General features: G+C 27.1%; 1 protein-coding gene across 10 annotated transcripts in view; it reads left to right on the top strand.

Moving 5' to 3' along the window:
- Positions 1-27,297, top strand: part of LOC129790657 (homeobox protein prospero) — a 205,145-nt gene extending 177,848 nt beyond the window's left edge. For 7 of the 10 annotated variants that reach the window (XM_055828277.1, XM_055828271.1, XM_055828273.1 and 4 more), the window contains 2 exons: positions 3,165-3,324; positions 3,535-27,297. In XM_055828277.1, the coding sequence (XP_055684252.1) occupies positions 3,165-3,324; positions 3,535-3,714 (340 nt within the window). In that variant the 3' untranslated portion in view covers positions 3,715-27,297. The remainder of the gene's footprint in view (positions 1-3,164; positions 3,325-3,534) is intronic. The other 3 variants (XM_055828274.1, XM_055828279.1, XM_055828275.1) reach the window with 1 other exon arrangement.

Here is a 27,297-nt window from a genome sequence, read left to right as displayed (position 1 = left end):
TGTTGAGATTTTGTTGGTTTGTTGAGTGATTTTTTTTTGATGAAGTTGTATGAAAAATAGCCAGATTGTTGGTTATAAGATTTGATTTTAAATTACAAAATTTTCATTTAATAATTTATTTATTAGGATTTTTTTAAAATATTTGTTTATTAATCGTTTTATTCTGAAACATTTTATAAAAATTCAAAACTTTGGAACGGACACCTCAGGAACCTAGTTTGTAAAAAAATCCTTTATAGCATAGCCGAGACACATATTGTGCTATAAAGGATCTTTCTGTTATTTTGTCTAGAAAAATTATGATAGGAAAATGAAAGAAAAACCTGCAACTTACCATAAAATCAAAATTAGAATTCTTTCAACCAAAGGAACTTACAGAGATATTTTTTTTTACTTCTTCAAGAATTTCTAAATCAGCTTATTAATTTTTTGGTGTGTCTAGAGTGCTATAAAAGTTTTTTCTGCCATAATTCAAAAACTCACAAGATCTTTTTATAAAGAATATTCTAAGCTTTCTAAATTTATGAGATTATTTTCGGGTATTTATGGAAAATGAGGGCGCTGTTTGTCACTTTTATAGCAAGATTACCTTCAGAAATTCAAGGCATTTAATTCAGAATTCCATTTCAAATTCATTTGATAAATTAATTAAATGAATAAGAGGAATAAGATAATCTGCAAAATCCTTTTAGGAACGTAAATCTTCAGATCAAACAAATCCTTTGAAGACAAATTCCTGAAGCATTGAACATGTAATTTGAGCTATTTATTGTGACATCCAATTGAGAAGCTTTTGGATTGAATTCCAAGAATTAACCTCTTCCACATGCAGTGTCTATCAAAGCTGTTAATTAATTCATCACAGAAGAGATAGGTGTCGGTGTATCTTTTTGACTCTGACGTAGTTTAAGCAATATAATATGAAATCGTCTTATCACATTTTCCAAGAAGTGCCGTGAAAAGGGGTGAAAATTCTCGGAACGATTAAGCACCAAGTTTACCGGAGCAAAGGGTTTATTGTTGGATGAGTGTGTGCTTTTCACCTTGTGCCAATTTTCTTTCACACTACTTTTCCAACCCCCACCCCCCATCATGAGCTTTCCCGAGGGCTCCACCACACCATTTGGGGAATGAGGATGCAGTTCTCTCGCATCCAACCTCACATGCAAAGCACACAGCACATATATAGTTTGTACGCCTCCCCCACATGTGACACACATTCACGAGGGAGCTCTTGGGGGTGCTTTTTTTGCATCTCAACAGCAACACCTCATCCATGAGAGAGAGTGTGTCGTGTCATGAAATGAAAAGTGTGAAAGTACCTCTTATTTCTCACTCAAACCACCGAGAAGAAAATATCCCATGCACAGATTATTGTTATTATGACATTACAAACCTTTTTTTTTGTACGTATACTTCTTCCTCAACATACCACCTTCAGTACACACTAAACTGAACACTCCACTTAACTGTAGTGCGGATGTTACTTTAAGTAGTTTACACCCCCATACTGCCAGGTTTTAGCTTGATGATAGTAAAGATCACATAAATATAAAAGAAGCTTTTTGCAGTTTTTGTGAGAAATTAATAAATTTTGGGATTAAGAGGGAGATTCTGATAAAAATCTTTTCTTTTCATTTCTAAGAATAGAAAAGTTGTTGTAAGATTTTGATAGATCGAGTCTTTCAATCGTTCTGTTGTCGTTCTGTAAAAGAAAAACGAGGAATAAGTTTTTCCAGAAAACAGTCAGAATGAACTTTAAAGCGCGCTGGAAAAGTAATTTTCTTTCAGAGCCTGTTTAAAGAAAGAAATAAAATGTCAAAATCTTATAATATTTTTCCCAGAATACCAAAAATCTTACATCAGACGAATTGTAAGGAAAGAAATGACAAGAGTTGTATTAGAATCTACTCCTAATTTTGAAATCATAATTAATTTTTCGATAAGTTGTTTGCGCGTATTTTACCTTAAAAAATCAAATAATTAAGTATTTCAATTATCCTAAAAATTAAGAAAAATATCAAGACCCAAGAATACCAAATCTTGGTTTTTCTTAATTGTTTTCAAGTTAAGAATTTTAAAAAGAATGCAAGAAAATTCCAATTTTTTTGTTTAAAGATTAGCTCGAAAGCCGCTTTCTAAATAATCCCATGAATTTTCAAAACTATTTGACCATCCCTTGTTTATCCCATGCAGGAATAAAATAGGATAGAACGGGGTAGAAAAAATCACTTAAGAGTTTGGAAAAAAACTAAAATTATAATATTTCCTAACTAAATAGAACAAAATAATCTAAGAAAGACTTCTAAAGCAAAAAATGCCCTAAAGAAATGAGGTATGAAACTTTTTCTAAACCCTTAAGGGACCTTAAAGTCTCTTTTTTTGTTTTGCTCGGCTGTCCCTTAAATTGTAGAGAAAATAGAATAATTTTCTCTCTAATTTAATTTAGTATTACATTTCTCTATTTTTTACGTCTTTTCTTGTTTATAATCATTTTAAAGATTTTTGTCTTTTGGAAAAACGTTTTTCTACATTTTTATGCATAAATCTCTTTTTTTTTTCAAAAAAAATGTTGAGAATTTTTTATTGATTTTAAACATTTTATTCGTCATTTTCCAATATTGTTTTAAAATATGAAAACTTTGGGAAAATCAGATGAATTTCCCAGCAAATATGCATACCGAAGAGTTTGAAACAACAGTGTTGCAATAACTTCCCACCACATAATCGAGCGGGGGAGGGTTTGGGGGGTAATCGAAAGTGAAACATTATTTAATTTGGGTCATTGTACCCTCTCTCTCTCGTTCTCTCTCTAAAATTTACATTATTAACCACATACTCGGGCATCCCCCGCCCCTCCTCAGTGGCATTCAATTAAACTCCGATGCTACTACATGCATTCATGTTGCTATATGTTATTCCTACATATATAGAGAACATGCAATGTAGGTCTATGTCAATGGCATTCTCTCTCTCTCTCTCTTTACTGCTCTGTGTGAAATCTATATCCTTTATCAGGATTTGTCAATTGTTCTCTAGGGGGATGTTAGAATAAGGAATTTGAGAGATGTTAAATGGATTATCTCTCTGTTGGGATTTTCTTGGAAAACTTCTCTGAGAATGGAGTTAGAATGAGTTAGAATTTTTTTTCTGCTTCTTTTCAGGGAGTTTTATTACATTCAAATGGAGAAATATGCACGTCAAGCTGTTAGCGAAGGTGTCAAGAGTGCCGATGATCTTCACGTGAGCGGTGATAGTGAAATCTATCGTGTGCTGAATTTGCACTACAATCGGAATAACCACATAGAGGTATGCCGTGATCAGGTGCGCTATTTTGTACAGATCGACAGTCGTACAAATAGGTGCTCCTCTAAATACAAGAAAAACGCGAATTTCGATTAAAAAAAAAGAATTTGGAATGGCATTTATTTCGTACCACAGCCGTGAATTTTTTGTCAATTTTTCTCGGAATAAATTTCCACCAAAAAGGAAATTTTTGAAATTAATCAAAAAAAAATAATTCTTTGCATTTAGGTACCATCAAACTTCCGATATGTTGTGGAACAGACCCTTCGTGAATTTTTCAAAGCAATTCAAGGTGGCAAAGATACAGAACAATCGTGGAAGAAGTCAATATACAAAATTATATCGCGACTGGATGATCCTGTACCGGAGTACTTCAAGTCTCCAAATTTTCTGGAACAACTTGAATAGATTTAAAACAAAAAATTTTCAATATTTAATTTAATTGAGAAACAAAATATTCTTCATACCGAAGAAATGTTCTTAAACCAAAAAAAAAATGAATTATGTGAAATCTGAATTATTTAATATCCAAAAAAAAGAAGAATTAAGAAGGAAGAAAAGAGGAAAAGATGCTGAAATTTATTGAAAAGATTGAGGAGAAGCTTACAGAGTTTATTTAACAAAGAAAAAGTAAAAAAAAATGAAATCTAAAACGGTAAAAAAATGAAGTTTTATGCAAATTTAAGGATTAAATTGAAATTAAATACAAATTTATTGATGAAACAAAATAAAGAGAGAGAGAGAGAAACATGGAGAATCGTTTATAGTGAAAAAGAGAGAAAAGTGAAGTAAAAAAAAATTAAGAAAAGAACAAAGAGAATAAAAGATACATATAACAACTTTTGTGGTTCCTATAAATGTAGTGTGCTTACGTCCAAATAACAAGCGACTGCAATTATTATCGACGATATACTCGCGTTTAGGCCTTCATTTCAAAAAAAAAAAAAGTGAAAAATGAAAAGGAAAAGTGAAATAAATATTAAAAAAAAAGTAAATAAAATTAATCTAAATTAAAGAAAAAAAAAACACAGAGAAAATTATTAACCAAAATTTTTAGTCAAAAACGTAAAAATTTCACATGTTAATGGGATAGAACATGTTTTTTGAGGACAAATCTTTGATAAAACATACTGGCATAGTGTTTTGTGTTTTTGTTTTCATTTTTTTTGGGAATGGAAAACCGGGCAAGAAAAATTTTCAACAACAACAAAAAAAGTATCCAACGTCGTCAACCGCAAATATTTATATAAGTATTTTATTAAAATCAACAACCAAAGCAATAAACCAGGAAGCTCCCCAAATAAAAAAATAAAAAAATAAACGAAATAGCATCAAACAATAGGATCAAAAAAAAAGACAGCAAAACCACCCGCAGCCACAGAACTGAAGCAGCAGCCATGATTTCTTTCATTTTCAAACATTTTTAATTTTTTAAAAATAATTCAACAAAACCACCACAACAACCGTTGAAACAAACCAGGAAATAAAATAGATTTTTGCAGGATAAATGGAGACAGGTACGGATTAATTTGTATTTTGCAGAAAAAAAAACTGAGGTACATTGTGTGTAATTTTTCGCCAAATACACCAATCCTCCCGTTGTGCGGGGGACGTAAAATAGTCATCAGGATATTAAAGAAAAAAAAATGAAAATAAAATAAAACCATTTACAACAACAACAAAAAACTAATGATTGTGTCACGTGTAAACTGTATTGCAGCAGCAACATTTATTTCTTATAACAAAACGTAGAACAACCTACAGAACAAAAAATAAAATAAAAGTAAATCAACCACATAGAAAAATATGCATTTCTAGAAAACAGAATTTAAGCTAATTTTTCTCAATCAACTCTGTAACACTGAAAGCGAATTGCAAGAAAAAAAATTAAATTGCAAAAATCAACCATAAAACCGATACATTATGTATTGATTTATTTCTCTCACATTCAACCAACAACAAAATAAGTAAATAAAAATTTATTGAGTATAGTCTTTAATAAATGGAAAATTACAAAACTGGGGTTTTATGTTAAACAAAAGAAAATGTAATCGGTTGATTTTTCGACTCTACAGACTTTATAAAAAAAACAGCAAGTAAGCAAAAGAAAAACTGTGAAAAAAAGTCAAATTAGCAACCGATTCCAAATGTAAGATTCATTAAAAGAAAAAAATATTATTGTAATAATGCCAATGTCTAACAATATTTGCATAAAAAATATTTAATTAAAATGTATAGAAAATATATATATTTAGCATCTCTGTGGTTGGGTCATTGGCTGAAAGAATTTTATTTTTATTTTCTCTTTGTGGTTCTAACCCACTTGAGATGAAAGAAAAACAGAAAATAAAATTATCAATTCAAACCTCCCGCCAATTACCCAGCCACCGAAAAAACTGCCACTAAAAAAAAACATAGAATTGTGTATAAAGAAAAAAATTGACAAAACCCATTAAAAAATCTAAGATAAATATTTATACAGTGTAAATAGTCGTGTCCATCAGTATTTCGAATAATAAAAAAAAAAGTTTAGAAGTGGAAAAAATTCAACAAAAAAAAATCGTGACAGTGGAGTTTAAAAAAAAATCAGGCGATATGTGTATAAAAAAAATTAATGATAAAAATTATGATTATGAGAAGTAAAGTATAAAAGGAAGAAAAAAAATTAAATACAATTAATATATCGTATTAGATAGTTTGAATATATTTTTATTATTTATCCTGTAACATACAAAGATGAAAAAAATCTAATTTTTAATTTTAAACACACCAAAGCTATCACATAGTAATTGACTAGTCTTGGAATTAGTTGCACAACATATTGCCCACAGAGATTGCGGCAATATGCTGTCAAATTAATTCATTCCTACTTTTAAAACATTCCGTTAAAATTTAAGAAAAAACAAAATAATTTTAAGTTGTGTGAAGATTTTAATTTAATTTTGAATATTAGCTCAAAATTTCACACCAAAAGAAATCTGTTCAAAAATAAATTTTCTTTAAAGGTTTATTTTCATTTAAGCTGGAGAAAAACCTTTTTCATTTAAAGCTAAATTTTCTGGAAATAAAAGTATATCGCAATATTTTTTTCTGATTTCCAAAAAATAAATAGATTTGAAAAATATAATAATTTTGAAAAGTAATAAAAAAAAATTTGTAAAAAAGTCAAAGTTATTTTCTAAAATAATAAGTTTTTCTATTCTGCGACCAAGAAAACTTTGAAATTTCAAGAATTTTCATTAAATTCGCAGAATCAAAGATTTAAAAAAAAATTCATAATATTTGTAAAACAAATAATACTTACATTTTAAAAGTTATATTATGATAAAAATTTGTTTCAATAACTTGATTTTATAATAATTTTCAGGTCTATGAAAAAAATAAAATTTTTAATAAATAATTTTCAAAAGTTTTAATACATTTCAAAAATAATAATATAAAATTTCAATATATTATTATTTTCAAAATTTATTAAAATAAAAATGTCTTATAAACAAAATTAATACAAATTATTAATTATTACTTTTCAAAAATATTAATAATAAATTTGAAAAATATTCAATAATTTCCATCAATTCAAAAAAAAATCCTTTAAAATTGTAATTTAGTAACTTAAAATGGCAAAAATTCATTTTCCTACTTTTCCTTTCCCTAAATTCAAACTAACCTAGAGACTAGTGATTTAGACAGTGATTGAGGTATAAAAAAGCAGTTAAAACAATTGCCAGAAAAACCCTTTGAAAATATTATTAAAACAAAAAAATCATTACACTTGAGGTCCTTGCCACGGTGCAAACACCTCAAAAGTGGCAAACGGTGAGTTTCCTAGTCTTGTATAATTAAACAAACAAAAAAAAATGAAGTAAAAAGTGAAAGTCGTGAGATAATGAAAAAAATCTTTAACATGAAAATAAAACAAATACATAAAAAATAATATTAAAAAAATAGACATGAAAATTTTGTAAAAAAAAATGAGGTGAAAACGATACTTTTCAAGAAGAAAAAAAGTTTTCTTTGAAAATAAAATTGCGATAGTTTTATGATTTAAAGGAATTTTAACTAATTATTTTTAATTTTTTTAAAAGAAAAAAAAGTTCAATTCCTACTTTGTACAAAGAATGAAAATTTTGAATTTTTATTAGCTATATTTTTATTGATAATTTTATGTATTAATAATGATGAAATTTTATTATACAATTTGCTATTCAAATTGTAAATTGTATGAGCAAAAAAAAACTATTATTTATAATTAAAATATTTGAATGAAGTTAATTTTATTTAGAAAATACAAAAATATGCCTTCAAAATTTAATGAAAAAAAAATAAAAATGATAAAAAATTTATGAAAAAACAATGTAACTGAATTTTGTGATAAAGTGAGGAGATTTAAAAAAAAAAGCAGAAGGAAATTAGGGGTGGAAAGGAAAATGTGGGAAATTTTGGGTTATTTTTAGGGGGAGAGGTTTAATCCCCTGAAAAGAAAAATCCGAAATTTTCCTTGAAACTTTCTATGTCTAATTTTTTTTTAAAAGTTTAGGAAATATTTTCTTTCGGTACAAACTTGGCATTAATCAAGGATTATCCCGTCTTTTTATTTTTGATTTTTTTCTTGGTTTTGTGAACTCTCCTGGTTGTGATTTTGTAAGTATGATTTATTTTATTTTATTTATTTATTATTTGTTTTTGAAATGAAAATTCCTATTTTCCCTGTTTCCACCTCCATTCCGGTTTTACCATCCAATCCTGGAAATTTTAAATTAATACACGTACATTTAGTAATATTTCATAAATTACATAGACAAGTAATCAGTGTAGAAATTTAGCTAACTTCTTAGTCATCTACGGGAATCGAAATGAGACCGAAAAGAAACGGTCACAAAGCTCTAGAGACAACATGCCAAAACATCCGTAGAAGCAGCTAAATAACGAAGAAGAAAAATCATAGAATTTAGGGCGAGGATTTATTAAAACCCACAGTGAATTGAGAGGGAATCTCATTTGTAATTTTTCGTAATATAAAAGTATAAGTGTTGTGTGAAGAAGAAAAGAAATGGAACTGAATTATTGTCGCGATGCAGTTTACACCGATAGACAACAATTTTTGTGAGACTTTCTAATTAACAAATTCAAAACCAATTCTCAGACAAACAAATAAATAAACCAAGAGGCCACTTAAAGCCAATTAAACAGGATAAAAAATATTTAAATACCACAAAATGCAATAGCCACAGCAAACCAAGTTATTTGAAATGAAGAAAAACTCCACCAAACCGAGATAAACCATTCTTAACTAAAAAAAAAACAATGGCAGTATATTTCAAGATATTGTGTAATTTTAACCGATTTATGATTATTGGATGAATAAAAAAAAATCTAAGAAGGATTTTTATTGTATAAACGATGAAAAATGGAATTTATAATGAAAAAAACAGAAAACAAAATAGCCAGGGTAGAACTTGCAGAGTTTTACAAAGAAATAGTAAAAAAAAAAACAGAAATATCTATCAGTCAAATTTCCCAGGAGAATATTTCGCTAGAGATCACAAAATTTCCCAAAAGATTCATATTTTTGGGCTTATTTTTCAGGATATAAAAATTAAACAAAAACAAAAATGAAATAAAACTCATTGTGAAACTGTTTCGCACGATTTTGCACTTAAAGTGGAAGAAATCGTAATAAAAAAAAACATATTGAAAAAATTATTGAGACGATGCAAATAGATAAAAAAAAACAACTTCAACAATGAAAACTTCCAAAGGCGAAAGGCAAACAAAGTTTTACAAAAGAAATAGAGGAAGGATAATGAAGAAATAAAAAAAAATGAAATATATATCATCAGTCTTGCAGTAAACTTTTGGCTTTGCGTTCCAGACAGTCGGAATGTTTGCAAAAAATACATGAAAATAAAGTAAAATTAAAAAAACAAGTAGATGTAAAATGAAAACTATTTTTAGTTGTGAAAATTTTAAGGATAAATTCAAAATATTGCAGAAATTTTGTAAGAAATCTGATCACAAAATTCCAAAAGAAAAAAAAACATACAGAGAAAGCACTTGATGGGTCAGCCATCATGTTTCAACTTTCGACAAATCATTACGGGAATTTTTAACAAGGATCATATCAGTTGAAATAGTGTAATAGCTTCTTCAGGTTTTAGACAAGGGGGTGTTTATCTGAATAAAAATTAATATTTGGATATTCGGATTTTGAAGGGAATTGTTCGGAAATATTCTGAGTTTTAGATTTAAAAACAAATATTCGGAATTTTTCGAGAATTATTTGAAGAAATAATAAAAATTTTATTTTTTGGGAAGTAGGTATTCGGATTTTTCGGATTTTTTTTGGAAATTATTCGGAAATTTTCAGACTTAGTTTTCAAAACAATAAGAAGAGTTTTTCGGGAATTATTTGAAAATTTTCAGAAGTATTCGGATTTACGAATCTTTTCGGGACTTATTCGAAAATATGACTTTTTTTTGAATTATTCGGAAATATTCTGATTTAAATATTCGGATTTAAAATAAAATTATTCGGAGTTTTTCGGGAATTATTTGAAAAATCAATTTTTGGGTAATATTCGGAAATCTTTTGACTTGGTTTTCAAAACAATAAGAAGAGTTTTTCGGGAATTATTTGTAAATATTCGGAAAATTCGATTTTTCGTAAAATTTTCGGAAGTATTCGGATTTACGATTCTTTTCGGGAGTTATTCGAAAATATGACTTTTTTCGAATTATCCGGAAATATTCCGATTTAAAATAAAACAATTCGGAGTTTTTCGGAAATTATTTGAAAAATCAATTTTTGGGTAATATTTGGAAATCTTTTGACTTGAATTTTAAACCAAAAAGATGAGTTTTTCGTGAATTATTTGAATTATTTGGACGTCATTTCGATAACCACCCAACTCGTTCTGATTAAATAAATATTATTCTTAAATTTTCCGATTATTCATCAAACAAATCAAAATATCCTGCAGACAAACACCCCCTTATCTCTAGACTTAGCTCTCGAGACTTAAGTCATTGAATCTGAAGGGGCTATAAATAAGGATTTAGGTTTAAAGTTAAAATATTCGGCGTGGATTCTTCGGGAATTTTACAGCAAACCATTTTGGGACATTTAAAAAACATTTTCTTTTTCAACAAATAAACTCAAATTAAACGAAAAATAAAACCAATTAAGTCAACAATAGCAACCGCGTGTTTCACGCGAACCGGATTAAGTTTGTATATCATAAACAGTGACAAAAAAATCTCAAATATGACTAAAGGACATATTACCACAAAAACCATTATTTTACCACTTACGCCATCCTCAGTTGCGTAGAAGACACGGAGAAAGTGAACATGATCTCAACATCTTGCATTTAATCAAGTGTAGGGGAAATTCAAAATTTGTTGATATATATGAAAACTATATTAACAGCAGAATCTGTAGACAATGTACCGAAGAAAAAAATGCAAATACGAGATCTACTAAATCATATAAAAATAAATAAAAGGATGAGGATCATTGTCCTTATCACAGAGCTACGAAAAAGAAATTTAAAAAAATAAATAAACCAACAATAAAACCTAAAAAACAGTGTAACAAGAAGTAGGAAGAAGTAACACGGATACGACGGAGAACAGCAACTCGTTATCAAAGTCATGCGACGTCGCAGGAACGTCGCAAGGACGTCGCGAAGTCGCAGAGTGAAATAGAGGTGAAAAAATACTTTAAAAATAAACTTTTTTGTGTTACAATAGCGAATGGATTCGATTTCCAATGGGGTGATGGCATTTGCATTACGTCCGCGGCAATTGGGTGTGATTTTGGGCGAATCCCCCAATGCATAGGGTGTGCACAGGCATGAAATCAACCCCCTGGAAATTCGAAGAGATTTTTTAGTTCAAACAAACCTCCTCCTCCCCCGAAAAAACAGAAAAAGTTAATTTTTTCATACAACGACGCGTACACCAATGCTAAAGGACATCCAGCACAAAGGACGCGTGATGGAAGAATTAATTTGAAAACATGAATTTTTTCAAGCGAATGCTTGTGGAGAAAAAGTTTCCCATATAGAGAAAACAAAAACAAATCAAATTCGGAGAACTTTGAACTCTCCGCAGTAAAAAGAAGTAAACTTAAATGTGATTGTGTAACTATGAAGTGAAAAAAATGAGGAAAATAAGGAAAATAGAACAGTGGAATAGTTAATCAATCATAATGAAATTTTTTAATTTGCAATAGTGCGTGGGCGTAGTTGGGTGTTCTTAGCTGAGAGCACACAGCTTGTCTGCAAAAAAACCGGGATAATTTATAGTACAAGAATCAATAAGAAAAAAAAACCAACACTTAAAAGCAGAAACCAATTAATAAAACTATTTATATTTTTATACAAAGTCTTTATAATAAAATAAATACAAAAAAAAAACCAGTAAAGTCAAGCATAAGAATCAATTGACTAAATAAAGCTTAAAAATAAATCGATCTATCAAAAAAACATACAAATTTCATAAAGGTGTTAAAATTGTCGCGATTTGTAGATAAAAAAAAATGCACACACACTGTGACAAAACACCCCCAAAATATGGTTTTTTAATTGTAATAAAAGAAATATTATTAAACAAAAATTGGTTACACAGAGCATTTAAAAAAAATGATGAAGAAAAAGAAGAAAAATGTAAGTGGGAGCAGCATAAACGCGAGTGAAAGTGAAATTACAGTGGAAACCTTTTATTAAAAGAAAAACAAACAAAAAAATATAATAGAAATTTTTTACAGCAAGTGTTTTTTGTAGATAAATTAAACATCCTAATTTGAATGCAACAGACGATTTCCAGTCGTGCGTATATTTTTTAATAGGACCGTAATACGTGATATAAGCCATGAAAAAATGCGTAATAGAAATTTAAACACAAAAAAAAATGGAAAAGAAAACGAAACTTCTAATACAGAAAAAAACCTACATAAAATCAGAAAATAAAATATTAAAAAAAAAAACATTAAATCAACAAATTACCACAGACTGCAATAAATGTGATCAGATATTATAAAGCATAAATATAGAATATATACATATACTTGGAAATAAAAAAAATATTAATTAATAATGACCTTTTACATTTACCCGCGCGCGAATATTCGCTGTCAGATTGGAAAGGAAAAGTGAATGAGAATAGAAGAAGTTGAAATAAAATAAAAAAAGTAGGAGCGAGCAAATGATGTGACGGTTTTATTTCAAATTTCTCAAACACAGAAAAAAAATGCAATCAGCATAACGATCTTTAAAGAAAAAATCAAACAATGGAATGCATGTTGCAGCATAAAAAAATGCAAAAGACATTACCTTAAAAAAAACAAAAAAAGGAGTTTACAGATATTGTATACTATATTTATATACAGCCAGGATGAGAAATCATTTATGTGTGTCTTGTTTTTGGGATATTTTTGGGGATATATGAATATTTATTGAAGAAAGAAAAGAAAAGAAACAAAGACAAATATTTATATATTTATACAAAACATAACAATAGTCGTTGGATTTTCATGGCAGTTTTCTGTCAAAATCCACAAACCGGGTTTATTTACAATTCACAAGCCAATTCATTTGCAATAGTGTGTAAGGTTTAGATGCCGAGGGACATTGTGGGACAACATTTTTTTGGCACAAATCATCAATCCCATCACTGCAACCAATATTAAACCTAAATATACCTAATTCGAATTTATGGACCAAAAATTGTGGACCAAATGATTCCCGGAGCATTGAACTACGATAAAACTGGATGCAGGGTGATGAGCAAAGTTCATTTAAATAAAAATTAATTTGAATTTTATTTTTTCAATATTTATCAATTCTTTTTAAATCATTCTTTAACCACAAATCTCTGAGAATTTTTAAATTTGTTTTTAATGTAGCTTTTTTTGGGGAAAAGATTGTTGGACAAAAATTAGGGAAATTATCCGTTTTTACTGGTTTTTACAATTTAGTCAAAGATATTCTCTTTATTGTGTCGAAATTATTCGATTTTAAGAAAGATTTTGAAATTATCATTGATAGATTTGTTTTATCTTTTCTATGAAAGTTCTAAAACGAATTATTTCCTTTTTAAAACTTTCTTTTTTTAATAAAAATTAATGATATCTTTTTTTTTTTTAAAGTTTTTTACCTCTTTTTAATGAGAGTTTTTAAGAATAAACAACTTTTCTCCTTTATATAAAACATTTATTTCAATAAAACTTCATTTTTCAATTTTCCAACGAAAAAGAACTTTCTTTTACCAATATATAGAAAATCACGAGACTATATAGAATTTAGTCTTCATAATATAAACTGCCACATCACCCTGCAATTTTTTCTTTTTGTTCACCATTAATACAACAATAATAATTTGAGCAATTAAAAGTACAACTTATTGAATAATTTTCTAAAAAAAAAAATGAAGAAGAACAAACAACAAAAATATAAATATACAATACACGATGCAGCAAAAAAAAAACAGATTGAAAACCAAGTATAAAAGAAAAAAAAAATTAGTAAATAATTGTGAAAATTCAACCACCTCTTCAAATTTAAAGTTAATTAGAGAAAAAAAAACATTTCCGATTTCCATGAAGGATGAAAAAGTTTTCTATAGGATAATTAAATACAGTGTAAAAAAAAGAGAAAGAAAAATTATTAAGAGTAAATATAAGAGAAAAAAAAACCTACATGTTCTTCATTTTAAACAGAGCAAGTAATTTATTGTTGAAGACACCACTTGATAATTTATAGAACAGAATAAAAAAAAGAAAATGCATAAAATGAAAAATAAACTCAACTTTATTTTGACAATAGTGCCAGAACAAGTTTTTTATTGAAACATACAGCAAACTAAATAAATGAAATAGAATGGTGAAATATAGTAATAAAAATAAGTAATTTTTAATAATGACAGGTTTAATCCAATATTTAAATAAGGATATATAGAATATATATATTTTAATTTGCAATAGGACAAAATCACCCAAAATATTTAAAAGAGAAAAATAAATATTTTAGGTGAGAAATAGGAAAGAAAAAACACCCACACCTGCAGTATGCACGTGGACTCTCTTAAAAAACTTTAAAATTAAAAAAAAATAGAATCAAATATTTGCTCAAACTGACACATCCTTATTTGCCGTAACATCCTTATTTCTGTAATAATACATCTCTTTCAGTTCTTCGCGTTACCATCATAACATTTTATCAAAAAAAAAACAAAAATTAATTAATAAAAAAAACAGAAAATGCTACTCTTACAGTGCATGCAATGCGGAGAGTGTGCTAAAACAGTTTCACAGAGTTAAGTAAACAATTTGTAACATTTATCTATTGCACAAATGCAAGAAAAATAGGAAAAAAATAAATAAAAAATAATATTATGTTAAAAAATTACCATAAAAATCAAATAAGGAATAAATATTTATCTAATAAACTACATAGAAAATAATAAGAATGAATTCTTAGTGCGAAATTTGTGATCTTTAGCGCCAAGAAAACACCAAAAGTTTATTAAAAAAAAAAACTCTCACAAACCAGACCTAAATGGGATCTAACGCTTCCGTGGAAATGACTCCACAGAAACCACAAAAAGCTCTCCGCTGTGCTTTCCACGGAATGCAATGGAAGACTTTCGTCGATCAATTGAAAAGAAAAAGTCCAAACGCGATACTTTCAATTGTCAATTGCAGTATAATAACCGTCTCGATAACCAAAGAAAATAACAAAAAAAATCATTTAAATGTATTATTATAAGGAAAAAAAATGAAGAAAAAAAATAGAAAAGCGTAGAAGATTGTATTTCATCTCATGAATGATATTCATAAATAGTTGAAGAAACAAACCAAAAAAAAAAAGATGTTATTGAGAAAATAGAGCAGCAAAAGTGAATTTTGACGCCGGACGCGCCACTAAAAACCATGCTAAATTCTAAACCATCTCTGGATACACCCAAAATTTCGATGAGTATATACTTTTTGAGGCATAGGCAAAAAAAAGGACATTTTGAGGTTTTGTAAAAAATAAATTACAAACAACATAGAAGAAGAAGATAAAATCAAGGGAAAGCATTACGAATATTAACAATTTGCGCTTGAAGTGAGCATTTTCATTCATTCTTATCTTTTTTTCCGTGAATTAAGTTCCAAATAATCTACCAAGATAAAACCCCAATTTCCATGCCCATTAGTAAATCACCAATCCCGGTATAAAATAAGCAATTTATCCTACTGCAATGTCTCACGTATTTTGGGGGTGGAAGGTCCTTGCAAGTGCAACACCATCACCCTCAAAAGAAATTTTGAAAAAAAAAGATGTTAAAGTAAATATAAATTGCATTAAAAATCCCAAACATCTCTAATAAGAAACATTATGTATGCAATTCGTTGATATGTGTCAAAACTTTTAGTTGAAAAAAATACACTGAATAATAAATGAAATTTAAAAAAAAAAGAAGATCAGCAAGGAAAATGAAAAAAAGATATTTCTCGATTGTTCTAGAATCACTTTGGATAAACTTAAGTGGAAAAAAAATCATAAAACGAAAAGACGGAGACTGATGAAAGGGAATTTTACATTCCAACTTGTGTTTTGGATCAGTCTCCGGATGATGCATTTATGCTTGACCATATTTCCAGATGAAAAAAAATCGAATGTATTATAAAACTAAAGGAAAAAAAGCGTATTCATAGTATCTATCATTAAATATGTAAAACACACATAGTGAACACAAGACACAACACACACAAACACATAAGACAAATTTTCAATTTTTAGATGAAGAAAAATGTCCAAGAAGGATTTTTTTCTTATACACTGTGTAATTGGATGAGAGAACTTTTTTTTTAAAAAAAAAAAAGTAAAAGAAAGCAAAAAAGAACATTTGCTATTTTCAAATAGCCGAAGTTGGTTGCAAGACAACGTTGAAGCTGCAGAAAATTCCAATTAAAAAAGAAAAATTCTGCCTCAGGTCCTTGCTGCGGTATTTCTCCGAACAATTTCGGCTTTAAAGATATTTTTATTAATTCAATTTTTTAACGAATTCAAAATGAAAATTTATCATTTTCCAAACGGAAATAATTTTGGAAAAATATTTTTATTTTTTTAAGAAAGCACATAAGATTTAAGGGCGGATGTTTAAAGAGATTCTAGGAAGGAACAAAAGGAAAATCTTTGAAGAAGAAGATAAATTGAGATTTGTTTTTGGAATTTTTCATTAGTAAAACAATTGTCGAAAAAAATATTCAAGGATAAAAAATGATTCAAATTTTGAATAATTAAGAGGAATTTAATACATTTTCTTTATCTTTTGAAAATAACTGGAAAACTCACAAAAATAAATCTAAAAATAACATATAAATCACACTCTTTGTTGCGTCTTATATTGCATTTTTATTCATAAAACAAATATGTACGAATTTGCTTCAATTGATGATCTATTTTATGTTTCTATTAATGAATTAATATAAAATACATTATCAATGATCAAAAGATGTATTTGCTTAATGTATGAAAATGCAAAATAAGGTTCAATAAAGACGAGGTTTATAAAGTTTTGGACACAAAAATATGCAGAAAAATTCAGAGTTTTCACATAAATGAGCTCAGTTCTACGACCAAAAAATCCTTTGAATTTGAAAATTTTCTTCTAAAATTTCATCGATTTCAAGAATTTCTTGATCGCAGAATAAGACCCATTGTTGAATAAAAATTGATTCATCGTTCATTTAAAGTTTTTATGAGAATATTAACGATTCTTCTCTGGTTATTTTGGAAAAGCATTTTTTGAAAATTTCAAATTGCTTGGAGAACGTTCTTTGAATAAAAAGGAAATAAGTTCTAATACCAAATTTCTCAGAATAAGCTTTTAATGTTTTAAATAATTTTCTATTCAACTTTAAAAATTTTTGGATCCAAAATGACCTTAAAGAAGAAAGTCAGCCGTTAAAAAGATAACTTTTTTTTAAATTTAAATTTGAATACAAGAAATTAATGATTTCAACGCTTTTCTTAAATAAACATTTTTAAGAGATTTTAATTTTATTTCCTCCACGAATCTCACATGAGATCTTACACAAGCCCTAAAATCAAATTGCTGGAAAGAAATCAATTTAATTATTCCAAAAGATATTGAAATTAGTTATGATTAAACATTTCAACCCCTTGAAGAAAACATTAAAAAACATTGAGGAGAAACGTGTTAGCATTTAAATAAAAGACACAACTTAAGTAAGGAATGATTTTGATGGAGAACCAGAAAGATCAAGGAATTATAGCACTTAGATAAATCGCCACAGATTCGTGGCAATCATTTTGAAAGTACATACATTGCAAGTAGTGTGAGTAAACATCTGAAGAAAAAAACAAACGATTTAGATGATAAATGTAATCGAGAAGGAAAGTTTAACATCCAGTGGAGTAAATTATGAGGGAGATAAAACAATGCAAAAAAAAAAGGAAATCTCTTGACAAAATGATAAATTTTAATTTACCCAACTTTCATGGATGCACAGAGATGGATGTCAGAATAATGATAAAAAAAATATTTGAGATAAAAAAAATCCCATCTGACCACAAACGATGTTGGTGAGAACATTTATTTTTCCTTTTCGACTTATAACAAATTTTTCTTATAGAGGAATAATTTTAAGCAGATGAAAAAGAAGAATTTATAGTGACAACCAATCTCCAATATTTTTTTCTTCAAATTAATTAATTAAGGTTTTCTTCTTGACAACCATATAAGAAATATTCGTTCAATAAACTGTAAACACAGAGAAATAAATTTTGTTAAATTTTAATAAATAATTTTTAATTTTAACACATTAATTTAAAGTTTAAACACAATTTGCAAAACATGTGAATCATGTAAATAACATTTTACCGGACTTTTTGGCTTTACCATTTGTATAAATCAATAAACATGATATAAATCGTAAGAACATATAGCATTTTCAAAATGGAGATGATATAGTATTTATTTGAGAAAATAATTTTATTGAAAGCTTTTAATTTTCTCTTCTAACAAATGGATATTATTAATAATTTTTTTTTAATATAAAATGTCTGGGATCATTTTTCATTTTCCATGTACACACATTATCAGGCGGCTCTTTGAGGTGAAGAAGTTTAAGTAAAAAAAAAAAACAAATATTAAATAAAAAACCATTTAGCAAGTAATTAAAAATTTCTGGAAATAAAAACCATGGTATATTCCTTATTATTTCTATAAGGGTGCTGACAAACAAGTTCATTGTATGATTTTCTATGTGAATTTCACTCTGGACCGACAACATATCTGCAAGTTTTTCCAAATAAAAGTGAAACAGAAAAAAAGGAAATAAAATAAATCTAAATTCTAAATCACAAAAAAATTGAATGTACCGATTTTTGGGCACCTTTGAACAGAAAAAACTAAAAATAAAACAGAATAAATTGAAATAAACCAAAAATAAGCAAAAAAAGAAAATAGATCGGTACAGCATCACTTAGGGAAATGATTTGGAATCAAATTTTGTATAAAGATGAAGACTTTTGATCATTTACAGGACAATTGATATTAATTTTTGGCAAAAATCCTTTGTTAACGTAACACTCGTTCTCGGCAATGTTTCGGATTCCCGGTCTAAAGTAAAAACCAAAAAAATGATGAAAAATGACAAAAAATAATAACAAAGTGTAAAAAAAACATATTTGAGAAACTCAAAAAAAAAAACACGGCGAAAAGTGAACAAAGAAAAATGAAAAAATTAAATTAAATGATGAAAAAAAGATGAAAGAAAAAACGTATATAGAAAATATCACGAAAAAAGTACAAGCTTATTTGAAGCACCTTCGCGCCTTATCTTTAAAATTAAATTTAAAATTAACAAAAAAAAACAAGTAATTAATTAAAGGTAATTAAAAAATTTTGAGCAAAAGTATGAAATTGTGTGTAATTTTTACCAAAATCTGCCTTAAATTATATTTTCTTATATACAAAAAAAATTAAATAAAAAAAGTAATAAGTCCTACTAGTGTGATGATTTGCTGTATAGAAGAGTAAAAAGAAAATTAACTTAAAAAAAAGATCAACAACTCATAAAGATGAAAAAAAAAGAACAAAATTTCTCACAATTTTTAACAATATAGTTTTTCGGGTCATTTTGTAAGATGATGATGAAGCTAAGGACAGCATTTTCACATGAAAATCATCCAAAAAGTTCATGCAGAATTCAAAATTCACGTCAAAATTCATTGTCAAAATTCAAAATTTATAAAGATCTAAATTGAAATGAAAAAAAAAAATACAACAATCACAACACTTTTTACGTTGAAATTGAATTATATTTTTGTTTAAATATAAATTTGACTTTTATTCTTCATTTTCGTTGGACGACACTGAAAAAGGTTGCTTCCACTAAGCTAAAACTAATGAAAAAACAAATCTCAGCTAATTGAGAGAATATTAAGGAATTAAAAAAAAAAGAAAATTCTCTCCAGCTGTGAGCACGTTGGCAATACTTCGTGTCGACATAGTTTTTATAAATTGCTTTTATATTTAATATAAAAATTTTAGTTTGTAACTGACAGGATGCTAAAAAATGAAATAAAATAAAAACAGGTATAAATTCAAAATTGCTACAAAAATAAGATAAATTAAAAAAAATTGTCTTTCCACTAAGAATTTACTCCCCAATCCGTAATAAGAAAAATCTACAGCTACACAGAACCAGATAAAAACCAACAGAAACAGCTTAGAAGCAAAGGCTATTGAAAAATTAGTAACAATAAAATAAATTTTAAAAAAAGGTGAAAATACAACAATAAAAAATACAGAAATAAATGGTAACACACAGATCAATTCCACCAAATTTAGGCTTTGTAATGTACGAATGATTTATGTAAGTGAATTGACACTTCATTTGAAATCAATGTCCTTTTGTTCATTGAAAAAAAAGGACAACACAGAGAGAATTTCTTCCCAATTGTATGAATTTTAAATAACCTTTTCAACTCTAATAATAAACCTTCATTGCCCACCTTTTAGTTTGTCCTTTTGTCCTACCTTCTGTCTTAATTATTATATATTTTAGTATATAAATATATATAAACAAAACACACACAACAACACATAGATTGTGTCAAAATTGATTATAATGAAAAAAAGAAAACAATTGAGAAAATAAATTGTCACAATTATAATTATATTGAGATAATGATGATAAGAAAAAAAATTGATGATAGTGAAAAGGAATACATGAAAAACTCTTACAGAAAAAAACTGGTAAAATCCAATTATTATTAAAGGAAAAAAATCATTAAAAATAACGCATCAACATTACATAAAAAAATTAGTACGTATATTTAAAGCAGAAGAAAGAAATTACAATTAAAATTACATAAAGAATAATTAAAAGAAAAAGAAAAAAAACTTAAATTATGAATTCTTTTAAATGTGGGATGTAGTATATGTAAAATTGTTGGAAAACTCAGGCATTGACTTGGTCATCGTTGCTTCTGGTACAGCTCATGCGAAACCAACAAATTGAACATTTTTTACATGCGAAAAACTCTTCAGTTGAACTTGATAATTTATTTCAAAACTGGGTTTATGTTAATTTTTTCTAATTTATTTATTTTTAAAATGCAATAGAGATATGCAAAGAAAATCCTTTTATAATTTGCAGGACAGCACGCGTATTTACTTTGGGGGAAAATGTGCAATTTTGCAAAAACTTGTGGTCTGATGAAAAGTTCTCGACTACAGAAGGCTAAAAAGCAAAATTCTGCAATAGAAATATGAAAATGAAAAATGATCTTTCGCTAATCCTTAATTTCAAGGAAGTTTCTTTAGAAGAAAATGCATTGGGTTATTATTCTTTTAATTTAAGAGACACCAAATGCTCAACCTTTTAAAACTGAGAGAAAAGCTTCAAAGTTAGGAAAGCTTTTCTCAAAAGTTCTTACAAAATATTTAGGTGAATGTTTAAAAAGAAAATCTTTTGATTTTTCCAATATATCCCATTTTGAATACAAAATTGTGGAAATAGGAGCATTTTCTTTAAATGAAATTATCCTTGGAAAATGTAGAAATCAACTTTTCCGTCAAAGCACATCAACCGTCAGACCACAACAAATTCAAATTGATCAAAGGCTATGAATAAACCTCCAAAGTAAATCGATTGATTTAGAATTTTAATTGAAAAAAGAAATAATTTTATCTCAAAATAATCAACTTAAAAGTGTAAGAAGAAAAAAATTAAATAATTTTACACATTTTTACCGACAACACAACAAAATGATGTCAAATCAACAATATCACTCATTTGCGATCGAACACAAATAGGTGGATGCTCTCAAAATGGAAATAGCCACAAATTTCTCTGACACACCCAAATCCGTTCTTGCAATAGTCAATGAAGGCAATCAAAAACAATAAAACTAAAGAATACAAAAAAAACGTTGATAAAAGATAACGACACTGTGGAAAAAAAGCTTCAAGAAAAAGGCAAAAAAAATGCGAAAAACCTTTGGTGAAAATGTTAAACGATGTTTAGAACCACAACAACATTACCGGTTAAATGTTTTTATCAACAAAATACTAAAAAAAAAACCCTTTTTGGCAGAATGGGAATCAAAAATTGTAACATTCACGAGTCAAAATTCCAAATTCAACTTGAAATAACATGGACTTAAAAATGTAATGGGCCACATCGTCCGATCTAAAGTGCCTTCAAAAAAATGTTGATTTTTTACGAAAAAGAATAATAAAACTAAAAAATATTAAAAATACAATACAAAACGGGCCCTTAATAGACTTCTCGCCCCACCAAAGTGTCCAACTATTTGGGTTACGATCCACTGTTGTACTTTTATGTTTTCTAAAAAAAAAATAAATAAAGAAAGAAAAACAAATTAAATAAAAAGATATGAAAAATAAAAGAAAATCAATGTATTTGATGAGGAAGAAAAAAACGAATTAAAATATATATTGCAGAGCCCAGAATCAACCCAATTCGATGCCTCTCTAAACTCTAAGAATATATTTAAAAAAAAAAAAGAAAGAAAAAATGATGAAGAAAAAACTAAATTATATTGTTACTAATAAGTCTTATATAAAGAGCAAAAAGAAAATTCTTCTGTCAGCGTCTGATGCATGTCTTTAGGAATTAGATGAAGAAAAAAAAACGAAAATATTGAAATCCAATGGATATTCTCATGTGTGAAAGGTGAAAAACAAAGATAAGGGGAAAAAGAAATTTTTCAAAGAAAAGAAAAGGCATAAGAAAAACAATAAGAGAATAAAGGGAAAAACAATCCAAAGTGATTTGGAAGACATGCACCCGGTGCAGCGAAATCAATATTTCACGATAAATATAAAATGATTAGTCAGTAGGAAAACCATAAATATATTCATAATTATTAATAATAATAAACTCTATAATATCAGCTAATTATTATATTTAAACCATTATTAAAATACAAGTGAAGAAAAAAAAATAATTGAAAGTAAACTATTGCAATTTCATGATAGTTTTATGTTGATGAAACAAGGAATTAAAAAAAAAAACATTGGTAAAAAAAACAATCCTTTGCGTCAATTTTGCTTAAGACTTTTTTCTTTTCTTTTATGAAAACCATTGAAAAATAAAGAGAAAAAATACAACACAGAAAACGAGGAAAAGAAAATGTGAAAAGGGGTAGAGGAAGAAATTTTGAAGGAAAACCAACAGAAAAAAATTAAAATGAAACATAATGAAAACTGTGAACATACAATCAACATAACACTTAACATTCTCACACACACACAAACACTGTTCAATGCAGGAGAACAATGCTGAAAAATAAAAACACCCTCATAATGAAAAAAAAAAAATGCTGAATTCTTTTAAATTGCATTGCAACTATGAGATTTAATTAGACTGAAATGAATTAAATTTGTATACAATTTTGTTGACAAATTCTCACTCGAATAATTTTCTTTTTATTACAAAATACAACTTTTTCTTAACAAAAAAAAAATGTAATTTGTGATTTCTTTAAAAATTAATTTTTGTTTATCGTTTAGTTAGATAAATTGCCTTATTTAACAAAGAATAATTTTTCTTTGAAAAACCACAATATGCAATAGTTGAGGGAAGAAGTCAAAAAGAAAATTGAAAAGTTTGTAAAAGCTTTTGAGAATAAACGAAAACTTTTCAATTTGACTTTTCCCCGTGAATTTAGGCTTCTATTTCCGGCTAAATAAAATCATGGTTTTCAGTTTCAAAAAGGAAAATCCATTAAAAATGAACTCCATACTTAAACAATATGTAAATAGATTTTATATGCATTTCCAATTAATTTTCTGACTACCACCAACTAGTATTAATTGAAATAATGACACGCTAGAAGATATATTAATAAAATTAGGACACATTCAAATCATGTGCAATATTTATTTCTTTTTTTATTTAAAAGAAAACAAACCAAATAGGTGTTTTATGTCAAATTCATTTAAGAGAAGAAAAAGTCACACAAACCTTAAGTTCAATAGCAATAGAACCAGACTTGTGCGGTCTTCCTAATTCGACGAAGGAGCAACCGAAGTAATAAAATGAAATCAACCAAACAACCATAAGAGATTGAAATAGCATTTAATTAGAGAAAAAGAAAACTTTGTGCAATAGCTACAGACCAACAAAAATAAAAGAAAAAAAATCAAGAGATCAAACAGAGACATTTCACTGAAATGGCTACGGCTTATAAAACTTTCTTCAGGTGACGATAACAAGATGAAATAGAACCAGATATAATCACAGCTAAAAGAAACCCAAAAAAGATATGGAGACATTTTGTTTTATATATACTTACATATATATTTTCCATATTTCCCACGATAATTTCTTTACACATTTCTATATATAAATTTTTTATTTCGGAACTAACTTTCCCCCAAAAAGAAACTCTTCACTTGAACATTTTCGAGATAAAAAAAAGCGCAAAAAACTTTCTTCAGAGAATCCTACAAAAAAAAATAACTAACATGGCGGGTAGTAATGATATAAAAGAGAAAAAAAAGAAAACATTTTAGAAAATAGTAGAAAAAATGACAAATTTAGAATTATTGTAGGAAAGAGTGAGTGTTGAAAGTGGATTTTCGACGTGCGATGAACAAAATTAAATGTATTTTGCGCCATCTATTAAATAAGAACTACATTTAGTAATGAGGAAAAACTATTCATTGAGTAAAGAAAAAAAATTAATGCAGAGTGTTTTATAATTTTCAAATGAAAAAAAAATGAAAAACTAACCTAAAAAATGTAGTAGAAATGAAATATTTTTCACACACAAAAAAAAACTTGAAGACAAAAGATACTGGCGAAAATTAAATGAAAAAAAAAATGAAGAAATGTGTAAAAAGTTATGTATAATGAAAATTTTGAACGAAAATTCCTACACAGCAGCGACAACTGTCGGTGGGAATGTAGAATTAATGGGGAAAGTATAATAAAAATTAACTAATTATCCCAACTACAATGCACCACGGGCACTTGTATAAAGAAAAAAAAACTAAAGAAAAATTAGTCATTGAGCGGAAGTACATAACGTAATGTAAAATGAGTATTTTTGTATCAATATTTTCTAAACGTTGGTGTATTAAAAACAAAAAAAAAGTGAAAAGACCTATAATCAAGAAACTAATATTAAAACAAAATTTAAATGAAAAAAAAGACATAAAAATCATTATATAGAAAAATTTTAGATAAATGAAAATATTATATAGAAAAGTAATTGTTTTCTATTTTATCATTTTAGGCTTAGGAACTTTGGATAAAATGTGGTGAGAAAATAATGAGAAAAAAATGATGAAAATAAAGTAAATTTAGGGATTTTGATGATGAAAAAAATGTAAATATTGATAAAATATTTAGAAATGTGAAAAGGAAAAAAAAGTTATGATACTTACACTCAGATTAAAGCATAAAGTGTACGTGGTGCGAATCCCTAAACAAATAATTCTACCTTCTCCTTGACAGTTTGCTTGACTGTTTGTCGTGTAATTGACAAAAAAATAAATGATGAGAAAAAGAGTAAAATTAAGGATAATTTTTGTAAAAAGGCAAGAAAAGCAACACAATTAATAAATTAGTACTTAACCCCTTTATTATTGTATTATGTAAAATTATCCATTAATCATAAACAAGAAAAAAAAACTATGATTATTAAATAGATATAGAAGTATATTAAAGAAAAATAAAATGTTTCTATATATTTAATAATGATGAGAAATCATTTCGAAAAAGAAAACCTATGTAGTAAGTGAAAGACAAAAAAAAACTGATAAAACGAAGTAAGAAAAATTTTATGACGGTAACTAATTCTATGGGTAGATGACGTGATTTATCCTCCTTTAATTCTCCATTAGGTCCAATGAAGAAAACAATTTACTATGAAGAAAAAAATTGTTTTTTATTAATGAAGAACAAGCACAGATTAAAGCTCTCCAAGGACCAAAGATGATGATTGAAATGAAAAAAATAAAGAAATCAGAGAAGAACTAATAACGACGAAGAAATAAATTGGTCAAATGGACATGAAATAACTAATGAAGAAGATTAAAAAAAACAAGTCGAAGCTAGCCATTGTGAAACGTACAAAAGAAAATTAATTAAATAATTGAAGTAAAAGAAAAAAGAATTAATAAAAGAAGAAAAATATATTAAAAAATAATTTCATTGTGTATAAAAATGAAGTATTATTGGCGTCTGTTTGGCGATTGGATGGAAATAAATGATTCTTTGTAGAAAAAAAAACAACCCAATCGAATGAATAATTACATTAAACAAGTAAAGAAAAGAAAAAAAAAACAAGGAAAAGAAGAAATATTTGTGTAAAAAGAACAAAAAAAATGAAGTAATATTAATTGATAAGTGAATTGAGAAGAAGAATGAAATTCGAAAATGGTTGACGCACATTTATGCCGTTTTTTAATTCGAAAAAAAAAGAGATAACAAAGTCAAATGATAAAAGATAAATTGTCATAAAAAAAATTACCAATCACATTATTTAAACTTAACATCATAATCATTAAAGGAAGTATCAAATATAATATTTACGCCGAATTATTTATCTGTAAAACTTAAAAGCGTGTCATTGTCCATTACATGTTATTATCTTTAGAAGTTTTTCAAAACTGTTTGGTGTATTTAATTAATTATAATTAATTGAAAAGGAGCATATTGAATGCTGAATGAGAATATGCAAGAACGACGTACACTAACAATTTTTGTATCATAAATAAAATCGAGTCTCTGTTTATATTAAACTTTTAATTTTTCTTCTTTTACCAATAAGCCTAATTTCAATTTTTCTTTCAACAATTTTCATTTTATTAATTTTTGTAAATTTTCTTATCAACACATTTTATTGACTTTTGTTGAGCATTTTTTTTAAACGTAAAAATGAATTTCAGATGAAAAATACCCTGAAAAAAGGAACATGCACTAGACAACAAGGAAAATACAAAATAAAACACAAATATTCATGGTGAAGCATTTAATTTCTCGCAAAAATAATTCTCAAATTTATTTTCTTTCAAATAAAAGACCAATATAATTTTCTTCTCTGACAATTCCAAAAAAGCAAAAAATTCGTTGACTTTGAATTAAAGTGCAAAGAAAAAACAAAATTAAGAAAAAACGTTTCACAACTCTAAAAAAAACTTTGGGTTAAAAAATGATGAAAAAAAATTATGAAGAGCAAAAATGTGACAAAAATTACATATTTTGGGCCAAAATTATTGAGGTGAACCAAAAAATGGTAAATTTATTTGAGATAAACGAGGAAAGAAAAAATAACTAAAAAGGTAATGATAAAAATTATAAGAAAATTGTATAAAAAAAACATTGATTCGGAATACAAAGAGTTGTTTTATTTATTTAATTATGTATTTATGATATATATAAAAAATTATATTGTTTAATTTCTCTTAAATAATAAAGTTTTTAAAATCATA

This window comes from Lutzomyia longipalpis, chromosome 2 (assembly GCF_024334085.1).
Source record: "Lutzomyia longipalpis isolate SR_M1_2022 chromosome 2, ASM2433408v1".
Taxonomy (NCBI): Eukaryota; Metazoa; Arthropoda; class Insecta; order Diptera; family Psychodidae; genus Lutzomyia; species Lutzomyia longipalpis.
Note: the sequence above shows the minus strand (reverse complement) of the source record. Positions and strands in the feature narration are given on the sequence as shown.